Source organism: Phyllopteryx taeniolatus, chromosome 20, assembly GCF_024500385.1.
Source record: "Phyllopteryx taeniolatus isolate TA_2022b chromosome 20, UOR_Ptae_1.2, whole genome shotgun sequence".
NCBI lineage: Eukaryota > Metazoa > Chordata > Actinopteri > Syngnathiformes > Syngnathidae > Phyllopteryx > Phyllopteryx taeniolatus.
In genome coordinates this window covers 4533911-4557092 of record NC_084521.1, presented here as the reverse complement: position 1 = coordinate 4557092, position 23182 = coordinate 4533911, and the positions used below count along the sequence as shown (strand labels likewise).

Here is a 23182-nt window from a genome sequence, read left to right as displayed (position 1 = left end):
CACTTCGCTATGCTACGTTAGCATCTGCGCGGTAAAGTTAATGTTGTGCGTGAAGTTCTTATTTAATTCACTGTAGTGAGTAGCCAGACAGTTTTTCTACGGCACAATAAACTCCACTTCCTGCTCTATGGTTACCATCACACTAACCTTGTGCGGTTGGCGTCTGCGGTCCTTTTTCTGTCTAATTATTTCCTTTTTTGCAACGCACCACAGCTGACAGTGATGGATCGCAGGTTAAATATGAACATTTTTGTCCTGCGTATATGTCGGACGCGCTCGGCAGACACTCGAGCGACCAAACACAACCTCGGAAAGATTGGCTTCCCTCGCCCTTTTTCTGCTTTTTCCATCCCGCTTTGTCTTCATTTTCTGGCGCTTCGGTGATGTATCGCTAAAGCGCATCACCCGGACAGAAGTGTAGTTTATGTGCCATCGTGATTATGCCGCATACATGCAGAGCTTCTCAAAGGGAGCCACTGTATAAAGATGTTTTACACATTCCATGTGCTTGTTTTGGTAAACACAATTCTGATCATTAAAATATGATGAAATATAGCGTGTAAAATTATATTCTAGCAGGTGGTCAATTGTTTTGTTTTTTTGTTTTTTTGCTGTAAAACAAAACAGCTGTGTACGGCACCAAGCTGACGGGTTCCTGTAAATTTTTAACAGCAGTGAGCGATATTAAAAAACTCAAAACGCTAACATTTTTATTTAACAAAGAAAAGATCCCAGACGGCAAGCAGATGAAGACGATTTGGAATTAATGGTGCGAGACGTTTTCAAGCACTCCAAGGACACCACTGCAAAATCACATACGGCTGTCTAATAAGCCCGTGCTGCTGCTCCTGAAATAGACTTGGGATGGGTTGTGAAGTTGAATTCGTTTTGAGAGAAAGCATTTCATCATATTTTTTGTTGGAAAAAAAACTATTTTTTTAAAGAGGGAAAAGGTTGTATTTTTTTTTTAAATTATTTTAGAATACTGTAAGGTGGCAGTGAACTCAACTCACTTCACAATAAGCAGCACTTTGCCAAATAGTGAACAGTTCATCCAAAGAGGGGCTACGAGCTGTTCAATGCCACCCCGAGTTGAAGTTTACTGTCAAACTAAACATCGTTTAAACTTCGTCTATTGAAAACAACCAACGTAGCTTTGCCCTTGGAAAGCTAGTGGTTTTAGAAGCAATGGATATTTGAGCACAAACAGTGGAGCAACGCATGTAGACAGCTAATATAACCATACTTACAGGAATATATTCTTCATCCTCTACGAAAAATGCTGACTATTACAGCATCTTACTGAGTCACTCACAGTAGTAGTTGTTTTAGGAAAAGTATTTTTGGGGGGGGTGAAAAATGCAGGAGGTTGTTCGTTTGTGAAAGTCTTCAAAAAAGCAGTATTTTTTGTGAATTTGTCTGGTGAAAGTTAGAATTTTCTTTAAAGAAATGCTGTTTTTTTCCCCCCAAGTCAATCAATATTGTTAGCGCTTACCAATGTTTTTTTTGTTTTTTTTAACTATCGTTAGCGCTTTACCGTACCCCCGCCACAGTTTAGACAACCCTGCTTTGAGACTAATTGGTTATCAAGTGTGAGGTGATTTGCGGGGTTGAGCAACTCCAAAAGTTAATGAATCCAAATCAGCAAGTCCTCTAACTGCAGGGCCGTACATAGGCGGCGGACGCACCCGAAATGGCAAACGCTGCCCGTTTGAAGTCTGGAATGTTTTAGCTGACTCAAAGCAGGCGACTCAAAGTGGAAGGGGTTCATTCCCCACATTACCGTTACCCTTGGGATTTTAACCATTTTCATACAGGATGTGAGGGGAAGTACAGGACTGGAACATAATTGAGGGAGAAAATATAGAATATGATACGAGGATCATCAAAACATCATAAAACAATGATCAAGCCGTTGAAAGAAAAAGTCAAACCAGCAGCCTTGTGTTATTGTATGAGTGATCAATAAGTATGTTTTGCATGATTTCTGGGATGTCAAAGGGATCTGGTTGCTTTTCCGGCCACAAAACACCGCCGGAGAAGGAGGATGCAGCGGCCTTGTTTGGCTTAATGGCTGTTAAGCGTCATTTATTGTGCAGGAATGTCACGGCTCTGTGGTGAAGCAGTATTTATTAATAACAGTCGGAGCCCACGCGATGTGTTTCTCATTGCTTTATTCCCTTCTGTCAGTTCGGATCGCGGGCAGTGGACAAAAGCACACACCATGTGGGCGCTCTTTGTTTTCGATGCAGGGACAAAACCGAACTCAAACTGATTTTCACGCTACAATGCAACCGCTGAAGTTGTTACATTATTCGTTTACTTCAGTTTGGAATTCAAACAAAATTGCAGCGTTCCATTGATTTTTCAAAGATTTTGGGGGTGTTAATTGAAATGTTTGAAAGATTTTCAGATGATCCATCAAGATTTTTGAAGGGTTGCTCTGATTGTCAATCAAGACTTGGGCATTGTTGGTGGAGATTTTCAAAAGATTTGATGTTTGTTGGTCGAGATTTTGAAAGGTTTGGGGATTTTTGGGTGAAGCGAGAATCATGTTGGTTTTAGAAAGATTTGTGGATTTCTGGTCAAGATTTTTGACTTTTTGATCGCGGATTCCAACTTTTCTGATTGTTCGGATTGTTGGTCGAGATTCTTGACATTTTTGGGTGAGGGTCCTTGTGATTTCTAAAATATTTTTAGATTTTGGAACAATTTTCCAGTTGTTGGTCAGGTTTCTTATACATTTTTCCAATTATCATTCACAACTTTGGAAGATTTTTTTTTATATTTTGACAAAAAAAATGGGGATTGTTGACCGATTTTGACCGGTTTGTTGGTTGAGATTTTTGAAAGATTTTCCAATCGTTGGTCAAGATTCTCTAAAGAATGTTGATTGGTCAATGTTTATTTTTCAATATTACGGTGAGGTGAAAGTGTTGTTATAGTTATGTTTTGGAGATTGTTGATTGAGATTTGGGGGTTTTGGTAGAGTTTTGTAGGATTTTTCCAATTCTCCTTTTTTAAGCATTTATCACTTGTCAGCCGAGACTTTTCTGACTGCCAATTGAGACTTTGGGATTGTTGGTCGAGATACTTGATATGTTAGGGGATTTAAGGGTGATGGTTGATTTTGTGATTGTTTTTTTGAGATTTTTCGGTTGTCGATCGAGATTTTCAAACGAGTTTACAGTATTCAGTCACATTTTTTGGAACCTGTTTCCAATTTTCGGTCATAAAGGTTTTTTAGAAAAAAATTCAAAGCATTGGGGATTATCTGTCGTGTCTGTAATTGTTGATTGAGACTGAAGAATTTGGGGACTGCTGGTTGAATTTTTTGGGGATTGTCAGTCAAAGCTTTTTTTTTTTTTTGAAGCTTGAGAGATTGTTCAAAATTTTATAAATGATATGGTAATTTTGAAGGGAGAGGGATGTTGTTTTTGAATTGTCAGTTAAGATTTTTGAAATATCTTGGGATGGTTAAAGATTTTTGAAGGATTTGGGGATTTAAGGTGAGGTGAGATTCCTGCTGATTCTATTTTGATAGCAGAGCCAGTAAAAAACAGTTTTTTTTTTTCTAATTCAAAATTCTAATTTTGCTATCTCACTCTTTTGTAGTGTAAAGAAACAGTAGCCCTTCAGCCACCACCTCCTTCTCACTCGATTTATATCCAAGACTTGGAGGCATGAAGTAGCTACAGTTGACTCTAATCAGGCGAGGGCCCGCGGATCCCATTAGAGGAGTCCTGCTGGAACTGATTCGTGAGTCACACGCAAATACGCCTTTGAGCCATCGTCAAGCAAATCAATCAGTTCAGCCAGCATCAAGAAGATTAACGCTGAATGTGTGCTTAGGCGTTTTTTTGTTTTGGTGGGTTTATACTTGCTGTTTTAGGGTTAGGAGTTGTTGGCTTGATAGAACTTGGGTCCAGTGAAGATGTAGACTGATATATTAGCTTAGCTGGCAATTGGTAAGCTTTGTACATATGTGTTAGGTTTCAACTTCATGGTTTTGTTCCATAATACCTGATAGAGACAAAGAAGTCTGTTGATTTTGGAATTGTCAGTCAAGATTTTAAAAAGATTTTGTGATTATTAGGTGAGGCAAGAATCATCTTTTTGGGGGGGGTTGTTGGTTGGAGGCGAGAGTCCTGATGATGATTTGACTTGTCAGTCGAGATTTTGTTAAAGATTGAGGCGAGAAACCTTTTTTCCATTTTTGGATCGTTGTTTCGGGCCAGAGCCCTGCTGATTTTTTGTAATTGTCAGTCCAGATTTTGAAAGATTTTGGAATTGTTGCTGGCGAGGTTTAGGCGAGAGTTCCGTTAATTTTTTATTTGCCGGGCAAGATATTTGAAAGATTTTGTGATTTTTCTCATGAACTGACTACCCTCTTGATTTTTGTCTGCTCAGGCCTGAGTCCAATTTTTATATATTATATATATTGACTGTTGGTCCAGATTTGAAAAGATTTGGGATTTATTGGTCAAGCTTTCAGAAGTTGTCGATTGAGAATTTTGAGAGATTCTTATTGATATTTTCTTTATTGATTTCTGAATTGATTTTTGGGCAGAAGTTGAGGCCAGAGTTCTGATGCTTTTTTTTTATTGTTGGTCCAGATTTTTAAAGATTTTGGAAATGTTCGTCAAGATTTTTAAGTTGTCTGTTGAGAATTTTTTTAAAGATTTTGGGAATGTTAGTCAAAGTGACAGGTTTCGTGATTTATTTATTTTTTTTATCTATTACGTTGTCTGTCAAGATTTCAAAAATAATTTTCCAACTATCAATAGAAAGGTTTAGGTTAGAGTTCTATTGCTTTTTTCAATTTTCTATTTTTTGAGATTATCGGTCAATTTTTAAAAAATCTTTTTACAACTCTCGATCAAAAGGTTCAGGCCAAAGTACTGATGATTTTTTAAATTGTCGGTCGAGACTTTTTTCTTTAATGTTTTGAAATTATTGGTTGAGATTTTTGAAGGATTTTGGCATTATTGGTCAAAGCAACAATAATCATGTAAATTTTTGAACAATATTATAATTATCCACCTCTGTAATGCAAAACAAGTCCCATCTAGCTGCTTTTTACTGACGCACATCCAAATATGTAAATGCCTGACCCGCTTGACTCACGCAGGAATGTTTGTTTGCTTCCGCTGCCTTGTGCTACGCTAATTCGCCAACGATTCTACGGGACCGCAAGTACGATTTGGGCTGTTCAAACAACAACGTTCCCGGGGCGGCGAAGACATCAGTTGTTTGACAAGCTGGTGGCTTTATTTCATTAAACCATAATAACACTCCCCCGGCCTCACCCCTGCCAGTGCTCGTCAAACTAGCGTGCTAGCTGCAGTCCGCTGTCACAAGCAGAAAAAAGGGGTTTCCCCCGGTTATAAAAACAGATGCCGGTTTGGCTCGTGGGCCCGGGCTCGCAGGAATTTTGATGGTTGCTTTTTGGTTTGTCCCCTGTTTGAGACATAATTGGAGAGAGGAAACGAGACGGGCGACAGCTGATGTGGTTTGGGTCCGGCGGGACTCGACATCTGACTCTGATTGAGAGCAGCGATGGCGCTCTTGCAAAGCTTTCATTCTTGCTCAGAGGAGAAGTTGCAACTTGTATTTTACTAGAACATGTCATTTTTTTATTATTTAACACAAATTGTATGTATTTTTTTTTCCAGGCATTGTTTCCATTTTTTTATTTATTTAGTACAAAATATGTTTTTTCAGGAAATAATAATAATAATCAATACGGTTGAATGCATCTTCTTTGTTAGCAATTCCTGTCATGATCTGTGTTTTTGTTGAATTTTTGCATTTCTTTGACTAGATTTAATTTCATTTCGCATTATGTTTAGTTTTTTCATGTTTTGTGTTTATGTCTTGTCAATTCATTAGGTTTTCATTTCCACCTGCTCTTGTCAGACGTGTTCGTTGTGTCGACCAATCAGCTCCCTCCAGCCGCTCATGTCTTGTCCAGGTGTAGCTCGTTGTCTCGTCAATTTGGTAGTATTTAGTTCCCTGGTTTGTGTCAGGTTATTGTTGCTGTCACTGACAATGTAGACTTAGTTGTCATGTTTTCCCATGATCTTTGGTGGTGATTGTTGTGTTTCTGGGTTTATTCTTTTTTACTTTGGATAATGATTTTTGAGGGGTTTGTTTTTCTTCTGATAAATCCTTTTGAGTAAATCCTGCACTCCTGCCTTGCACTTTTGCAACCAAAGCCCAATTGCCTGACAGTTCCTGTCGTTTTTTTCCCAAATGTCTTTTTCTTTTTATTTTTGTTTAAACAATTCATATTTAAATAGACACAATACATTTAAATAAATCTACATTTCTAATTCTTGTCATTTTATTGTTTACATTTTTATTTGTGAAGTGAGTTGAATTGAGTTCCCCATACAGCGCTTGTATCTCAAGCTTGCGCTCGCGAGTCAAAGCGAAGAATCAGCCGAATGACAGCTCATATCTCGAAAAACTCACGAGTCACGAGTATCTCAAGGCAACATTGAAATTCATCAATTTTGACGATGAAATCGTTATTGGATTCACCGAGAATTAAGATTTAACTCATTCAGTGGCAGCCCTCCCAGTTAACATGAATATTCGACTTCGAAAGCAGTCAATGGCAGTGAATGTGTTAAAAGAATTTTACTCAGTCCTTATTTCTTTTACTCTTCATGACGCAGGTGAGGCTCTAACATCCCCTGCCTCCCCTGACTGCACATTCCTAGTATGGGAAGCTGTAAGGTTCATGAAACAGACTGCAAAACACACGCCGAGGCTTATTTAGTGTCTGCTGGGGTAGTTCAAGTCCTTGATTTGTACCCCTTCTTCCATTCGCCTCCCACACGATTCCCAGGTCAAGGGGGCTCGACGAGACACGTCTGCTCTGCGGCGACGCCATATGGTTATCCACTTAAGGTGTCCGGCCAAACAATAGGCTTACAACAAGGTTCACTTTTAAAACAAAATATCCCACTGATGACTCTTGCTCTTTTTCTTTGTATGAGTCATCCGGTGCAATCACAGGCTATGAGTAAACACAGCAAATGAGACGCTGATTACATTACGATGGCACGGCTTGACGTTTTATGAGCAGCGTCAACCACCTTTGGGATAACAGGGAGATGATGTTTATGTGTGGCGGCGTTTTCCTTAAATGCCCGGGTTTGGACTGTAAACACGGACGATACGGCAGTGATGTAAACCCCTGCAAAAAATGAGCTACCGCGTCGACTCCCACGGCCTCTGCAGTGTAATGCATTACATATGACTAGTTCCTGTCTCTTTTATTTCTTTTTAAAATTGAATAATTGAATTGAATGATTTTCTTTTTTTAAAATAAAAAATCATTAGAACAATTAGAAAGTATTTTTTTTTTAATTTGTCGTTTTTTTTAAATTTAAGTATTGTTAAATTACTAGCACCTGTGATATTTTTTTTCATGTATGTATTTGTTTGTTTTCTCAAAAATGTGTTGCATTGTAGCAGTTCCTGTCAGTGGAAAGTAATCAAGTTGCATTGCGAGTGTCTTAACCGTGACTTTCTGGTCTGCGTGCCACGTGACTGAAGGTGTGCCACGCTCGAGGACGGAGAGAGCTGTGGCGGTGAGGCGGGCAGGGATGGATAGCATCAGCTAGCTCCCCTGGGCTAATGGAGGAGTTGATCCTATTAGAGGCCCTCAAGCTCCTCGCTCTCCACTCCCACAGCCCTAATGGCCTCCCTCGCCTCCCCTCTCTGTGTTCATCATCCCTTCCCGGCCGCTGATTCCCAGGATCAATAATCCTCATCCCTCTCTCAACGTGTCGTAAATCAGCCGAGGCCGAGGAAAGGAAGCGTCTCCGGCGAGCCGGCCGGGGTCAGGCGGAAAGGTGAGGACAGCTTTAACGGCCCCGGCCCACTAACATCCTCCGTGTTGTTCTTCTTCAGCGCCCTGACTTAAAGGATGGATGAAAGGGCGGGCATAAATTAGGACGCGCCATTAAGCTGTCACCAGCAGCATATATGCGCTTTTCATGTGCGCCCCAACAAATAGAGGCCAGCAAATAGAAGATAATAATACAGTGGTGCCTTGAGATACGAGTGGCTTGACTTACAAGTCGCCACTCCCATTTGAAGTTTACTGTCAAAGAGAATGACATGTTTTGCACTTAAAACAAACTTTGCGGTAAAACATCCCTACTAGCTTAATGCTAACATATAATGGAAAACACCATTGACATGTCAACAGTTAGCATGGATAGTCGTGATCTTGTAATTACATACATTTAATTTTTAGATTATTTTAAAAGGTGGCACGGGGAACGACTGGTTAGCACCTCCGCCTCACATTTCTGAGGACCGGGTTCAAATCCCGGCCCCGCCTGTGTGGAGTTTGTATGTTCTCCCCGTACCTGGGTGGGTTTTCTGCGGACACTCCGGTTTCCTCCCACATCCCAAAAGCATGCATGGTAGGTTGATTGAAGACTCTAAATTGCCCGTAGGTGTGAATGTGAATGCGAATGGTTGTTTGTTTGTATGTGCCCTGCGATTGGCTGGCGACCGGTTCAAGGTATACCCCGCCTCCCGCCCGAAGATAGCTGGGATAGGCTCCACCAGCCCGCAACCCTAGTGACGATAAGCGGTAAAAGAAAATGGATGGATGGATTATTTCAAAAAAATAATCTTGTATAATACTACTTCCTGTTTTGTTTTTTTCATGAATTTATTTTATAGAACAAATGTATCTGACATGTATTAGTGGAGCACAATTTGCCCCACATAGCAGGAAAACAACAAGGGGACACCACATTAAGAAGTCCAAAAGCAGCACAAGATGCGAAACGGAACCAATCCAGAAGTCTTTTTTCAACACAGCACCCTCTGGTGGAGCTCATGCTCACTGCACGAGCAGAATAAACAAGCGTCCTCTTCTTGTAGCCACATTTGCACATCAAAATCCTTTGGAGCGGTGAGAAGGGCAAACCTCCTTGAAAGGCTCACTGTTACCTGGCCGCTGGGGTAGAACCCGCGTGGGCTGCGTCTGCCCTTTCCCATGCTTCCGACGGGCAGACCCCCGCAAGCGGCGGCAGGACAGAGGGGACACCTGTTCGGCAGCCATGTGAAATCTCAGTCTTCTATTGAGAGACGTGAGTGGGGCAGGGGCTGGGGGGGGGGGGGGGGGGGGGGGGGGGCGTTGGCGATAGGGCACCTACATGGCAGGAAACTGGAGAAGGCGGCGGGAAAGGGGACGCGGCGAGTCAGATGAGTCGGCCGCAATTTGCCTCTTTTCACAGGACGATTAGTCATGCTTGGCCATGGAAATGTCATTGTGGGCTGCGCTTCTCTGTTGCGTGTCACCGCTATCATGCTCTCCCTGTGACTTCTTCGGTATTTCGATGTGACTGTGGGTAAGACGACAACTTTTATCTGAAAGGAGACTAAGGGCCGCTGTTGCAGAGCAGAGACTGTGGAGCACAATGCTGCAGCAACAGGATTTGCTGTTACCAGTCGTGTATCTTTAAATGTTGCTGCGATGAGGAAACTGAATGCAACGCGGTTTCTGTTGTAGTAGTGGACTCCAGAGTCTCAATTTTGTCTCGTCGCCCTTAGTCTCCTCATAACCGCAACATTTGAGGGTATGATTTGAAGTAACAAAAATAAATATGAGTGAAAAAATTCGCTATGACTTGTTGCTGCAGTAGTGTACGTCACCGTCTTTACTTTGCTGCAACAGCCCCTATTTTCCTAAAAAATAATAATAATTTTACCATTAGCCAGTAGTAAAAGCAAGAACTGCATGGTTCGCCATGGTTTTTGTTTGTTAGTGTGTCTCTGTGTGACTGAAGCGTTCAATACTGCTTGGTTTTTGTGGTAGTATCAGACTCCATAGTCTCCACTTTGCTGCAGTGGCTTGTTGTTTCGTCGCCCTCAGCCTCATCACCAGAGTATTTGAGGTTACATGACTCCAAGACCCAAATATAAACGTGCATGCTAAAGTTAGCGTTACCCTGTTGCTCCACAGTCTCCACTTTGCTTCAACAACCCTTATTCTCCTCTTTTTTTCCCCATTGTTCCTGTGACAGTGACAATAAAATTCAATTCTCTTCATTAGTCACAAGTAAATTGAGGACACCCTCATTCTCCGCCATTGTTGTTATTTGCTAGCCCGGTCTTATTCCGACCGATGCGTTCAGTGCAGCTTGGCTACTTGGCGTTTCAGATTTCAGACTTCAAAAGATAAAACTTGTTGACAAGCAGGTAATTTGAAGGGAGAACATCAAAGTGAGTGGCCCGAAGCATCAAGTGAGTGATCAATGGCACAGGTGGGCGTACATATCTCTAAACTGCTCATTAGGTACAAATTTGTGTGACGGCTGCTCGTATTCGAGCCTCCATTCATAAACGTGGCCTAATGCTAACAGCTCATCACTCATTTGCATGTGTCATCCGTGACCTCCGCGTATCTCGAGTGTTAGGGGTGCGCGCCATTAAAAACACCCCCGATCCCCTCTCGGCTTCATTTGCACTGACCCACAATGCAGTATTTTCTTAACACGAGCAGCAGGCCGCTTTGATGTTATCTGCCTATCCAAACAGCCACGGAGGACGGCGGCCATTAATCACTCTGAAGCCTGCGAGGGCCCGCTCATAAATCGCCTCACCGCTCCTTAAACAGGAGAGGCCCCCAGGGGTGCGCCCGCATCATTTATCAACGCTCGCCTCCCTTTCTGGATGAAGTAAAACTCATCCGGGATTGATCCTGCAGGAGTGTACTCGACAGAATCCGCTGTGTTGCAGAGCTGCGTTTGTTTTTTTGCCGCCGCCCTCAGTCTCCTATCAGATTCAATTTGTCTCACGATGGCCGCCTCGCCATCAGAGATAGATGACAGCACCACAAAGACGACGCAAGTGGCTGCGGAGGAAAAGGACAACCAGTAAATCTAAAACAAAAAAGTGAAGAACAAAAACTCTGCGACAATAATTAATGGAAAAAAATACACTATTTTGTTTTTGTAGTTGTTTTTACTCATGTAATGCACATTCCTTCTGTTTTTTTTTTTTTCAAAAATTCTTTACCCAAACAATTTTTTTTTTTTTAATTAGATCTCAACCGCTAGTTCTCGTCGGCACACGAGCAGCAGCATTTTATTTTGCAATATTTTTTCTATATTATAAAATGTTTTTAATTACTATGGATTTGTTTTTGTTTGCAAAAATGTTTTACATGCAGCATTTTAATACCTTTGTATTGATCACAAGTGAAAAGCATAATGACGGCTGGCCATTTGGCAACCTCACTGTGTGCTTCTTCTTGTAACCATTCACAAAATCTATCCAAATCAAAGTTCTTTGGTTTGCAAAAAAACAGCGCAGAGGCCTATCACGCCCACGGGAGTGAGGACCAACAGGACTGACAATCATCGCCGAAGATCCTGACATTGTTGTCCTTTCAGAAGAAGTGTCACAAAAAGCCAGAGGAAGGGCAAAAAATGCAGTGTTAATCCTTTGATGCTGGCTGAAATGAGGTCTAGTGAGGTCGAGGTTTTATTCCAATACAGAGGGGACCTCACTTGATGCTGCGAAAAGAGCATTGTTGGAGCACCATCAAAGGAACCTTCTCCCCATTAAGCCAATCGCAGACTATAAACACAGCAAGTAAAATGCTCCCACTTTCATCCAAATGTTTATAAGACGTCAACTTCAACAGCCCAACAGAAGTACATTTTGGAGATTTTTTTTTCAATCAATTGTGACAAATTTTACTTTGAAACGTATTGGAGAAAGGACTCATTCTTAACTTTGGCTCAGTTAGACGAGGTCGTGATAAATCACTTATGGCAAGTACGAAAAATGTTTTTACCAACTGCCTCAAGGGTGATTGCTGCTTGTTTCTGGGGTGACGGCTGCCCTTACATATGAGATAAGATGTCACTTGCGACGACATATAAACTGCATGTTGCATAAATGAGTTCATCCCTCACTCTCACAGGCACCGCGTTATGCGTGTTTATTTCCACAACAAACATATCAAATTTGGGAAGTAATACTGTAAATGTGCCCTCTGTCTGAGCTCGATCCTCTCCAAAATGCTGCCGCTCGAGTGCCGACTAGAAATAAAAAAAAAATGTTTTATGAGAAAAATAATTACTCCCGCAAAAATTTCTTTTGAATTCATTAATTTGGTAGCATTTTGCTCTTCTTCTCTTAAGATTTGCTTTCAATTTGTATTATTTGGTTACTGTTTTGATCACATTTGTCGTGTTTTATATTAAATACAAACTCCATTAAAATTAATGTATAAAATAGTAATATAATTAAAATAAAAAATTAACAATAAAATGAAATAAATCTCTTTTCACTGTCTGAATGAAGTGTGTCCTCCTGACTTCCTGCTTCCCACACGGTCATTAAAGTGGACCATGTGGGAAAAACACATAGCGATTTAAACGCCCTCGCCCTCGGAGATAACGCCGCGGAGGCCCGTTTACGGCGACGCCAGCTGGGCTCGGTGGCCCTGGCCAGATTTGTCACCTTGTAAAGCGATCGGGGATGAGAGAAAAATCCATGAATGTGTTTTTGTGGCACTCCGGAGACAGAGACGACTTCATAAAAATGAAGAAGAAAAAAAGAAGACGACTATGAGAAGGAGCTCAAACGAACGTCAGGTGTCAGAAAAAGAATAGATTTTTTTTTAAAACAGAAATAAACTTCAACAAAAGCTAAATTGTGAATTTAAAACTGAAATAGTGTGAATGAAATCAATGTTATAACTTTACAAATGACTTGCTTTTTAATCAAGTAAAATAAGTTGTCAGATTTGTATTCCCAATCGCATTATGTTTCTGTAATCATTTGTTGCTAGGCAGAATTTGTCATTGAATTAGTCCTCTGTGTTACACATAAAATGTGAACTGAAAACAATGACAATTTTCCCAGTGCCTTCACACACATGCAAGGTCACTTGTTGCTAGGCAGAATTTGTGAGCCTCGGTCACTGCACTACCCCGGGAAGCAGCAGAACACAATAAAATACCGAAATTAGAATTATTATTCTGAAGTGTAATTTGACACCAATGCATTATTTTTGCATAGAATCAGTACTCTATATGCCGCATACAAAAGATGACAAACATTATCAAGCTTGATAAAATGAACTAAAATGAATATGTAGTTATGTCATGTGCGAATAAAATAAAACTAAAGATGCACAACAATAAATAAAATGATGGAATTGAATTAAAATGGTTGGAGATTACTTTTTTGCTCCCTTCTGTGTCCATTAAGTTGCTCAAATAAATCAGTGTCAGGGTCCAAACACACAGTGGGAGCAAGATGATGGATGAAAAGTATCTGCTTGTGTGTGTGTGTGTGTGTGTTGAGAGTACACAAACAAGCTGCTGTTGTCACGCATGGCCTTGAGGAACCGCTGCGGATTTAAAGGCTCTCCATCAGGACCCCCCCCCCCCCCCCCCCCCATCACTCAGGACCTCACCCGGGGCCGTCCTTGGCGCTGCCTGGTAGTCTCTTTCCACACTGCCGAGCGGGCAAACGGCGGGGTCCTCCTGGCGCACCCCTCCCAGGGGGTCAGGTCCTCCTCTCCGCTGCACCCCACACCAAGCTTTGATGTGACGCACACGAGAAGAAGAAGAAGGACTTGGCAACTTGAAGCCCCCTCCACCACTTAAGTGTGTGTGTGGGGGGGGGGAGGGCATTCTTTGTGATGTGGTGGCAGGGGGATGGTTAAGGGTCGGCTGGGTTCAAAGGTTGTACGGCCTTCTGTTTGTTGGCTGCAGAAGTGCTGCTTCCAAAGCATTTGAACAAACACACACAAAAACAACACAACTTACTTTTAGCAGCTCTTTTATTTAGTGTTATTTGCATGGTAAAATACATAATATTAACAAAACAAAGAGGATTACATGTTGTGTATTTAATCAAACCAAACAATAATGTTGACTTGTAAAAGTACGCTAGCTTAATGCTAACACAGTGCATAGAAGGGCTGACGAAACTAGCATCAACATTGTGGTAATTATAAATCTGAAAACAACGTATATTTGACCACAAGTGGGAGCAAGACTTCCGAACAGACAATACAACAATACGCACATGCATGTTCTTTATCTTCTGCGAAAAACGACTAATATTGCAGTTGAGTTGCGTTTCATCATCAAATCTACATGTAGTATGTATGTATCATACTGCCCCCTGGTAATGCCCCTTGAATGATCATGATGCACAAACTGCACAACATTCTATATAATTAGTACTACTTTATGTTTTAATAAAGTACAATACTGTAGAGTGCTATTTTTCTTGGTAAAGAAACACATGACGAAAAATGTCGCTGTTTTTGCGGTTGCAGATTAATGGCTTTGACTTTGTATTACATAAATTACACACTGAAAGCAAGCATAGTCTAGTCACTTGTTGTTAGGCAGAATTCACAGGACTCAATAAAATAATAAAATCATAACAATATAATAAAATATGAATGTCTCTTTTTTTTAAGTAAATACATAGGACATTTAAATGGCCACTTGTTACTAGGCAGACTAGGTGGTGTGGCTCAATTATGCCGCTGCGTTCACGTATCTGTCATCCTGCTCAGGCCACCGCCCCCTTTTCGAAGGCGGAGTAATTAACGCGCCATCTGATCCGCCATCCCTTCACATAATCTTGGCTAATACACATTCATCTACGATCACACTCACACGCACAGGTGATCCATCAAGTGCCGTTAACTGGGCTGATGGAGCTGTCAGTGACGTTTCGGAATAATCGCCATCATCATCATCATGTGCTGGACCTTTCAAATGCATGCATCCCATTATTTGATTGATTAACAAGAGTATGTGTGTATATCATTACATTAATTCTTATTATTATTTTGCATTTGATTGTCTTTTTAAAAGGGAACAATTTTAAAAAATACGATGCTGCCTTGATTTACAAGTGTCATTTGTTCCGGGCCACTCTCGTAACTTAAAACCCTGTATGTATGTATTATAAAAAGGAGGTTTGTGACAACAATGCTTGCAATATCTCAGTGTTATTAAAAGTGAAGCCGATTTTCAGTATTAGTCCAGATTTTAGCAAGAAACATGAAGTACATGATTTGCTTTAGCGGGCCCCATAAAATGGTTTGGCGGGCCAGATCTGGCACCGGGCCTTGTGCTTGACACCTGTAAATTATTGTGTTAATGTTATGTTGAAAAGTGATATTAAGGCTCTGTTTTATTATTATTTTGTCATTTTTAACACTTTGTCATAAAAGAAGCACTGTCACTATCCCTACTCATCTGTTGTCAAAGTGACTGTTTTATTACAATTGTTTTTTGTTTTTTTTTCATGATTATGTATGTCAATAAATAATTTTACAATGTTACTTGAAACGTTGTCTGTAATGTGACTAAATGTTTTATGACAGTTTGGACACTGGAACTAATTATTCCAAATAGAATTGATGTCAGTGGGAACATTTATTTTTTATTTTTTCATGTTGCTGTCAATCTAATCAGGGGAAAAAGAAAAAAAAAGCACGAAATATCCAAATGGAATCTGTCTGCGTCCAGTTTTGAGAAATAACATGTCCTGTCAAACTAAATCCGCGCTTTCCAAACTTTAAGAGGCTTGAACTTTCCGTGACCGTGATAGAAATCAAAGCGATTTCACGCTGCTGGTGTAAAACGTGACTTCCTGAAGGAGATCACGTTGGCGATGGCGGAGAAGGACGACGACGAGGAGGAGGAGGGCCGAACACAGGTGTGACCAAACCGGCTTTTGAATTTTAGGCTTTCGTTTGGCTTTTTATTGGGCTTTTTAAAGCCAGTGCACCTTTTGTTGTCCCAGAGAGAGAACACACAAGAAGACGCAAAAAGAAACTCTTGCATTGATCACAAGTGACGAGCAGACGGCGAGTTCAAGAAGCTAATGTAGCAGTCGTCATTTTAACTCACAGAAAAGCCAAATGAAGTCCTTTGTTCACAAAAAGCAGGTCAATAATGGGATTTGTGGAGCAAAAAAAAAAAAAAAGGAAGTACAGCTCTACCTTTTGTTCACTAGCTAGAAGTGTGCTTGGCTCTGAGCTAATGTAGCAGTCTGCATCTTTACCCAAAAGGACTCAAAAGGCATCACACCAGTCACAAAGACTAAAAGTCCTTTTGTTCACCAAAAAAAAAACAAAAAGGTCAGTACCACCTCGGGCTGAGTGTCCCATCAAACTGGCCAGCTAGCTAGCGTAAGAATCTAACGAACCCGTCTACATCTTCACTCAGATGGATTGGAATGCACAACACCAGTCACAGAGGTATACATCGAAGTCATTTTTTTTTTTACCAAAAGTTGATTAGACCTGGTCTAGACCATATACCAGGTCAAACCAGCTTTCACCAATAGAGAAGCTAACGTAGCAGTGTACTGTTTAGCATGCGAAGATAAATGAATTAGTCCACATCTCAGTGCTTCTACTTGTCAAGACTGAAATGCGCCACACTAGTCAGTCACAAAAGATCCAAATTATGACATTTGTCCATATTCCACCCCACCCCCACTTTTTCATTACATTGTGGTTTAACTCCACCGTTTTGGGGCCAAACGTCAAAGGCAGGACTTGTACGAGACATTTTTTGCTTTTAGCTCCCGACCCAAAACATTTGATGTTTTTCGGCCCCCAGCGCCACAGGCAATGGTTTAATCCACAGGTGTGTTCCACTCCTGTCCAAGTTCCCGCCAGGCCGTCCGACAAAGGCCATTGTGGCCCAGAGAACAATGGCGGCGGCTAATCCCTCTGCAGCGCTGACAGCTCAGCCCTTCCAGCAACCTCATTGGTGGGTGGATGACAGGGACGGGAAAACCCGGACTATTCGCCCCAGAGCGAAGACCCAACTCCTTTGTCAGGATGTCTTCGTCACCACATGAAGACGGAGCATACCGCTTTGAGGCGAGGACAGGAGGGATCTATTATCTTTTCAAATCAATCATTTTACGATCAAAATGGTGGGAGCCAGGAAAGTGGGTGTTACTGTAATTGGATAGTTGGGCCAATCGGGAGCCAGAAGGAAGTCATTTCCGCAAAACGCACAAAAATCGACATTTTGGGGAAATGTTTGGGTTGTTGTCTTTTATTAAGTTTTATTCGGAAGTTCCTCTTATCGTATGTCAGGTGTCTTGAATGGATGAGTACTTTTACTTAAGTAGTGGTGAGTTTTTTCTTAATACACACAGGGATGAACTTTTCATTAGGAGACCCTCTAACACACTATAATCAATGTCCATCAGGCATCTTGGATGAGTAGTTTTACTTTATCTTATTTTAATTTTACAGAGCTTTTACACTGAAACTGCTCGTCGCCACCAGAACTTGTTTTGGAATAATCCAATAAAAGAAAAGTATTGTCCCGGGAGGGACTAATCTGCACCCGCCTCCCTGAAACCTGATTGAAATGTTTTGGGATTTTCTCATTAGCACTGAGTGACAGACATTCCTAAAAGTGACTTTGGAAAGCACACTGATGATATTTTCCCAAAATGTCAACAGGTTCAGTGATGTTCAGTCATGGATAAGCACTGCCCCCTGCTGGACATTAACGCCATTGCGCCATAGCTGTTGGTGGAGCTGATTTTTTAGTTCACGTAATACAAATGTATATTTATTCAGTTTTATTTGACTTTTTTATCATATTTATTAGAAAGTATGGATGAACATTACTGTGATTATTATTATTAGTAGTACTAGCAGAAGCAACAGCAGTAGCAATAGTAGTAATTCATATGATTAATATGTTAATATAATATTTATAATTGGGGAAAAGAATACTTGATTCCTTTTTAAGTTTAATTGTATTGATTTTACTTATCTTTTGATTAAAATGCTTACCTATATTTAATAAATGTATTTTCTCATGTTTATTGCTAGCATTTACTATAAATAAAATTCGTAAGTACTGACGCTGTTTTTAATTAATGAGTAAATAATATAAATAGTAAATCGTATAATTTTAATTGTTTTTATTTGATTTTATTTTGGGGTTTTATTTTACCCTTACAACATTTTAATTGCATTTATTTGCATTGAATTCGATTTTAATTTACTTGTGTTTGATTTCATTTGAATTGTATTTGATTAATTTATTTGTTTTCATATTTGTACTTTTAAAATACTACTAGTATCATTGTTATTATTGTTACTATGGTGTTTATTTATTTTTGTATCATTATTTTGGTCTCGACCAATTAATGCGAAGGGAAATGCTTCACATTTTGCACTTAGTTTTTGCCCCCCACTAGGTGTCAGTGATGTAACAGATGATGTTTCAATGTCGGTATGAAATGGAGAAAGCGCTCCATGAGAATGGGTGCACTCCATCCATCCATCTTTCTCATCACCTTGTTATGCTGATGGATGACACCACTTAAGTGTACATTGGAGCCTTTTGCTCGTCAGCTCTTCATGTTTGCATCAGTGTGAGAAGGAAGCTCATTAAAAGTCCCTGGAGAGTCGCCTCGCATTGCTCCCGCTTGTGGGAATCTCACCGACAGCTGCGAGTTCAACACCCAGCCGATGAAAACCCTTCCCTTTGTTTGTTTTGCGCCAGCAAAATGGGCCTCAAATCTCACCAAATCTCACGAGATTTCAACTCGGCGAGCATGGGAAGGATGTCTTGAAGATAGCTGAGGTGATAACCACGGAACATGAAGGGTTCGTTGTTGTGACGGCAAACCTCAGGCAGCAAATAACATTTTATTTCCGACCAAAATAGGCCTTCAGCTTAAGACTTCAGCTCAGTGAGCATCGAAAGGACGTACAGATGATAGTGTGATGATAACCATTGAACAGGAAGTGTTATCTGTCATGGCGGCGAACCTCGTGTAATGATAACTAGGGCCCGACCGATATGGATTTGACGATTACGACTATAAAGATACGAATTACGGGCAGAATATTTGACTGTTTTACAATACTTTGTCCTTTATTAATTTGTTTGGTAGGCTTAGGGTTAAAAAAAAACAACAGGCCGTTTTTGTCTTTGCCGATTTGTTTGTTTGTTTGACTATCATTATCTTTGTCTTATGCTGTAATACTTTGTGTATAAAAAAATACAAAATAAAAGAAGAAGAAAAAAAATGGGCAAAATGTAGCAACGGCTGAGTTTTGCCGATTTGAAAAAAGCTAATATCAGCCGATTAAATCTGCTAGCTGATTAATCAGTCGGGCCCTTTGGAATATGAAGTGGTATTTGGCATGACATATTTCTTTGGCTTTTACATCCATCTTTTGTCTCTGATTTCAGCATGAAACGCTCCGGCAGGGCCGTACATCGGCCCAGGGACGGGCCCCCCTTTTGTCCACCCCGTGCCTGCGTTCATGCGGTTGCTCCGCAAAGTCTCGTCGTGGTCTGAGAACGAGAGTCTTCATCCTGCAAGTGTCCCGACGTCTCAAATGGCCACGTCTGGTGGGACAAACACATAAACAAATGTGTGTCGTTATCAGTGCTCCGAAGATTACTTTGGAAATTGTAGTTGGTTACAATTACAAGTTACCCTGTTGGAAATGTAATAATAGTGTAACTCTTTTAATTACTTTCTCAAAGTAATATAAAAATTACATTTGATTACATTTTGATGACTTTTCTTAATGCATCAACATTATGACACCATACCGATACAATGCAGTACTATATAAAATTGTGGAATAATAGTTGTATAATATAATAATTTCTGCTACCAACAGGTATGTTCCACAGAAAAATTTGTGATATTGATATTGACGCGAACAATGACCAATATCATGGTGAAATACTGTAATACTATATCATACACTACAATATCATCATTACAATACCATACATTATGATATGATATGACACAATATTTAGGGTTGGGCGTGGAGAATTGAGAATCGATTGGAACCAGGACTAATGTTCCGGTTCTCCCAGAATCGTTCAAATTTCAGTCCGTCGGCCTTGAAGAAGAAAGCGGCGAAAACCAACGAAGAAGAACACGCACGAAGACCTGCTTGTGCCCAATGGCGGCTGCGAACGAAAGTGTCTCTTAACTTTGTTAAAATGAATGACCAGTCACCTCAGTGCAACACTTGGAATAAGATTATATTGTGCAAAGGAGACTTTCACGATGTGTAGAAGTCTGATGTCCTACACCGCGCGGAACTTCAGTCAGGTCAAATTGGGTGAGTGAAACAATCAAATATGTCTATGCTAACACCGAGGCAGCTAACAAGTTAAATGGTGGGTTGCGCTTTTGCACTGATGGTTCTTAGCGTTTATTTTTGTCTTCAAACCAACGTAAGAGCCGATGACAGGAGGGGAAAAAAACAACTTAACATTGAGGTAAAACTTCACCGTAGCAACTTTACATCACAATGAATTGGGATAAAATTCACATAAACGTAGTCTCACAGTATCACAAACACTAAAGGCTAAAGGTCACTGCGGCTATCCGGCGCGTAGTTTGTCTTTATAGTCGAGCGCAACCCACGCACGCTATTTTGAAAGTGTGCTGCAGTTCTCCTCCAAGTCGCGGGTGTCGCTACAGCTGGTATTGGCTAGGACACCACGGGGTGGAGTTTCCCTTGCATTTTTTGGGGGAGCCATTTCTGGTAGCCGTTATTACTTTCTTTTCAGTAACAAGGAACAAAGCAACAACAATGGCGACCGCGACAGAACAAATGGACCTGGATGACCAGATGATACTTTTAATTAAGGTGCAAAATCGATCGAGAAGGCGGCGACGTAGATGGTATGGAGAACCAATGGGTACGCTTGTACGTCATCACAGCATGTGACTAAAACGGACCAATCACGATTGATGAACTATTTTTGTCGGGTGCGCGGGCAGTTCTTCGGTCACGTGATGCAATGCGGGCGTATGAAGAGGCCTTAACTTTTTGCCTCATCAGTCGGTAAGGTAAAGGAATCAACGTTTTATAGTATTTGGTTACATTTATTACTCTTTTTCTTGTCTTTGCTGATTTACTTTCGTTTTCAAAATTCACTGGTGCCATGTGAAGTTACTTTACAAAATGCTGAGTTCCGGTGCGTACCCTTCAAAATAAAAGGCTACATGCTTAAAACAGGAAGTCAAGTTAAAACGTGCCGATATGAACCATTTGACGTGATAAAACAGTTGCAAATATCTATTTTTTAAACAAATTATGCTATATTTAACTTTTAGCTGAAATGTTATTTAATGAAAGTTAAGTCAATTGGGTTTGTTCCACACACCTTTCCCTTACCTTTAAATTAATAGTTTGATATTGATGCTGGTTATAAAGAACCCTGATTCAAATGTTCATATGATGTTAATAATTTGTACACCCTGCTCCCTAAAAGAATCGTAATCAAGGATCATTTGGAACCAATCGCGACTGCAATTGCTCAAATTCAAACGATGCCCAACCGTACTGTACCTTAAAATAAAACACCTACACATGTTGTAATACAATGCGATATCATGAAAACTGATACGATACCACACATTACTATGTGATGTGATACTATGTTTGTTTATGATGTGATAAATTACGATATTGTTGTAATACGACACCTAAAGATTTTAGTACATCTTGAAATTTGCTATTAAAAATGAATTAAAGGTAGCATACCAGACAGGTGGTCTTGACAATGGGGTCGTCCAGCGGGTGGTCCTGGAGCAGTCTCCTGAGGTGCGAGATGTAGCTGGAGGCCAGCCGCAGCGTGTCCAGCTTGGACAGCTTGGTGTCGGGGGGCACCCAGGGCAGGGTGGTTTTCAGCCTGGAGAAGGCTTTGCTCAGCACCCTCATCCTGGCCCTCTCGCGGGCATTGGCCGCGTCCCTGTGCGACTCTTTCCCGCCCCCTCGCTCCGCTCCCCTGTCGCCCTCGTCCTGGCCGGCGGACATGGCCGCCTGCTCCTCCAGATGTACCCTTACTACGTCTGTGGGAAGTTGGGGTGGGAACCCCTTCACGTTGGAGCTGGGCAAAAGCAAAAACAAGCCACGGGCTGCGCGACGGCTGTCATTTAAGAAAGCTGACATCTGGGTAACACTTTCCCCTCCCACCACTCAACAGCAACGCTCAGCCTCCACTTAGGGAGACTTTGCCACATTCTCTTAAGGAAAAAAAACTGTATGGATCCGTGCACCCCAAGGGGTGCAAGGGTCACATACTGGCTTTTTTCCCCCCAAGCGAGTGAAGGGTGAACTTTTGATGTTTCAGAAAAACTGGAAATGGCTTGAGATGGGGGTGCACCCACTCACGTGATTGCATAGCTTTGAAAATATGGGTTACTTTGTCTGTTGGGATGTTGAAGGGGGTGGATGGCATAAAATCAGTAACTAAGACTTATCTAAGCCAGTAATTCCCAGACCATGGTGCCCAAGTTCAGGACCATAATAAGTAATGGGGGTCTGGTATATTCTTTTGGGGGTACTTGCAGGAGAGGGGGTGCGCCAACTGTCAGGAATTTGAACGGGGTGCATATCTTAAAAAGATTGAGAGAATGACCCAGACTATTGTGTGTGCGCCCTGTGCGACAAAACCTGTTTGAGTGTGTCTCCCCCCTCCAATGTGTTGTTGTTGTTGTTTTTTTCCAGTGATAGAAATGTCTTGAGGACCTTATCAAAAGCGTTTAATCCTGTGGGAGGTTTCACAGAGGGATCGTGTTGCGCACACGGAGCAGCTGTTTGCCGTTCCCATGACATCTGGCGCTTTGGCATGACCAGGGCTAACGTCGCTCTTTTTGCCTTCTTGTTTCTTTTTGAGGCCCCATACGGCAGAGCACGGGTCATTGCGGAAGACCGGTGAAAGTCGTATTGGTCGTTGCACACTCTGTTTCTCACGCACGCAAAGCGTGCAGGATGTAAATGTGCCAAAACTGCTCTCAACCTGAAAGTCGCACCTGAGGGAAAACGGGAGGGTGATGGAAGGTTTTTGGCAAGACTGTGGGAAATGAAAAGAAGCGTCAATATAATACTTGGAAAGCAATGTGTCCATCCATTGGAATAGCAGTTCACAGGCGGACTCTTGCGGTTTCCTCAAATACAGGCCAAAAGCAAGGCTCTCAAGGGGGTTGTTAAACTTTTCTGTGCTTTATTTATTGTATTCTTACTAAACGTTACACCTTTTGTTTTTTTGGTTGTTTTTGCAAAGCCACAAAAAGAAGTTTTATTTATTTGATGTAATTTTTGTATTTCTTCATCACAAATTTT

At 41.1% G+C, this 23182-nt stretch overlaps 1 protein-coding gene across 1 annotated transcript; it reads right to left on the bottom strand.

Annotated features, from left to right (window-relative positions):
- Positions 1-18784: 18784 nt before the first annotated feature.
- On the bottom strand, positions 18785-21918 carry LOC133470430 (musculin). Its single transcript, XM_061758815.1, has 2 exons — positions 21602-21918; positions 18785-19430 (listed from the first exon to the last, which is right to left on the bottom strand). Exons 1-2 carry the CDS (start codon positions 21872-21874, stop codon positions 19344-19346), a joined length of 360 nt encoding a protein of 119 aa, XP_061614799.1. The 5' UTR covers positions 21875-21918; the 3' UTR covers positions 18785-19343.
- Between the last annotated feature and the right edge of the window lie 1264 nt (positions 21919-23182).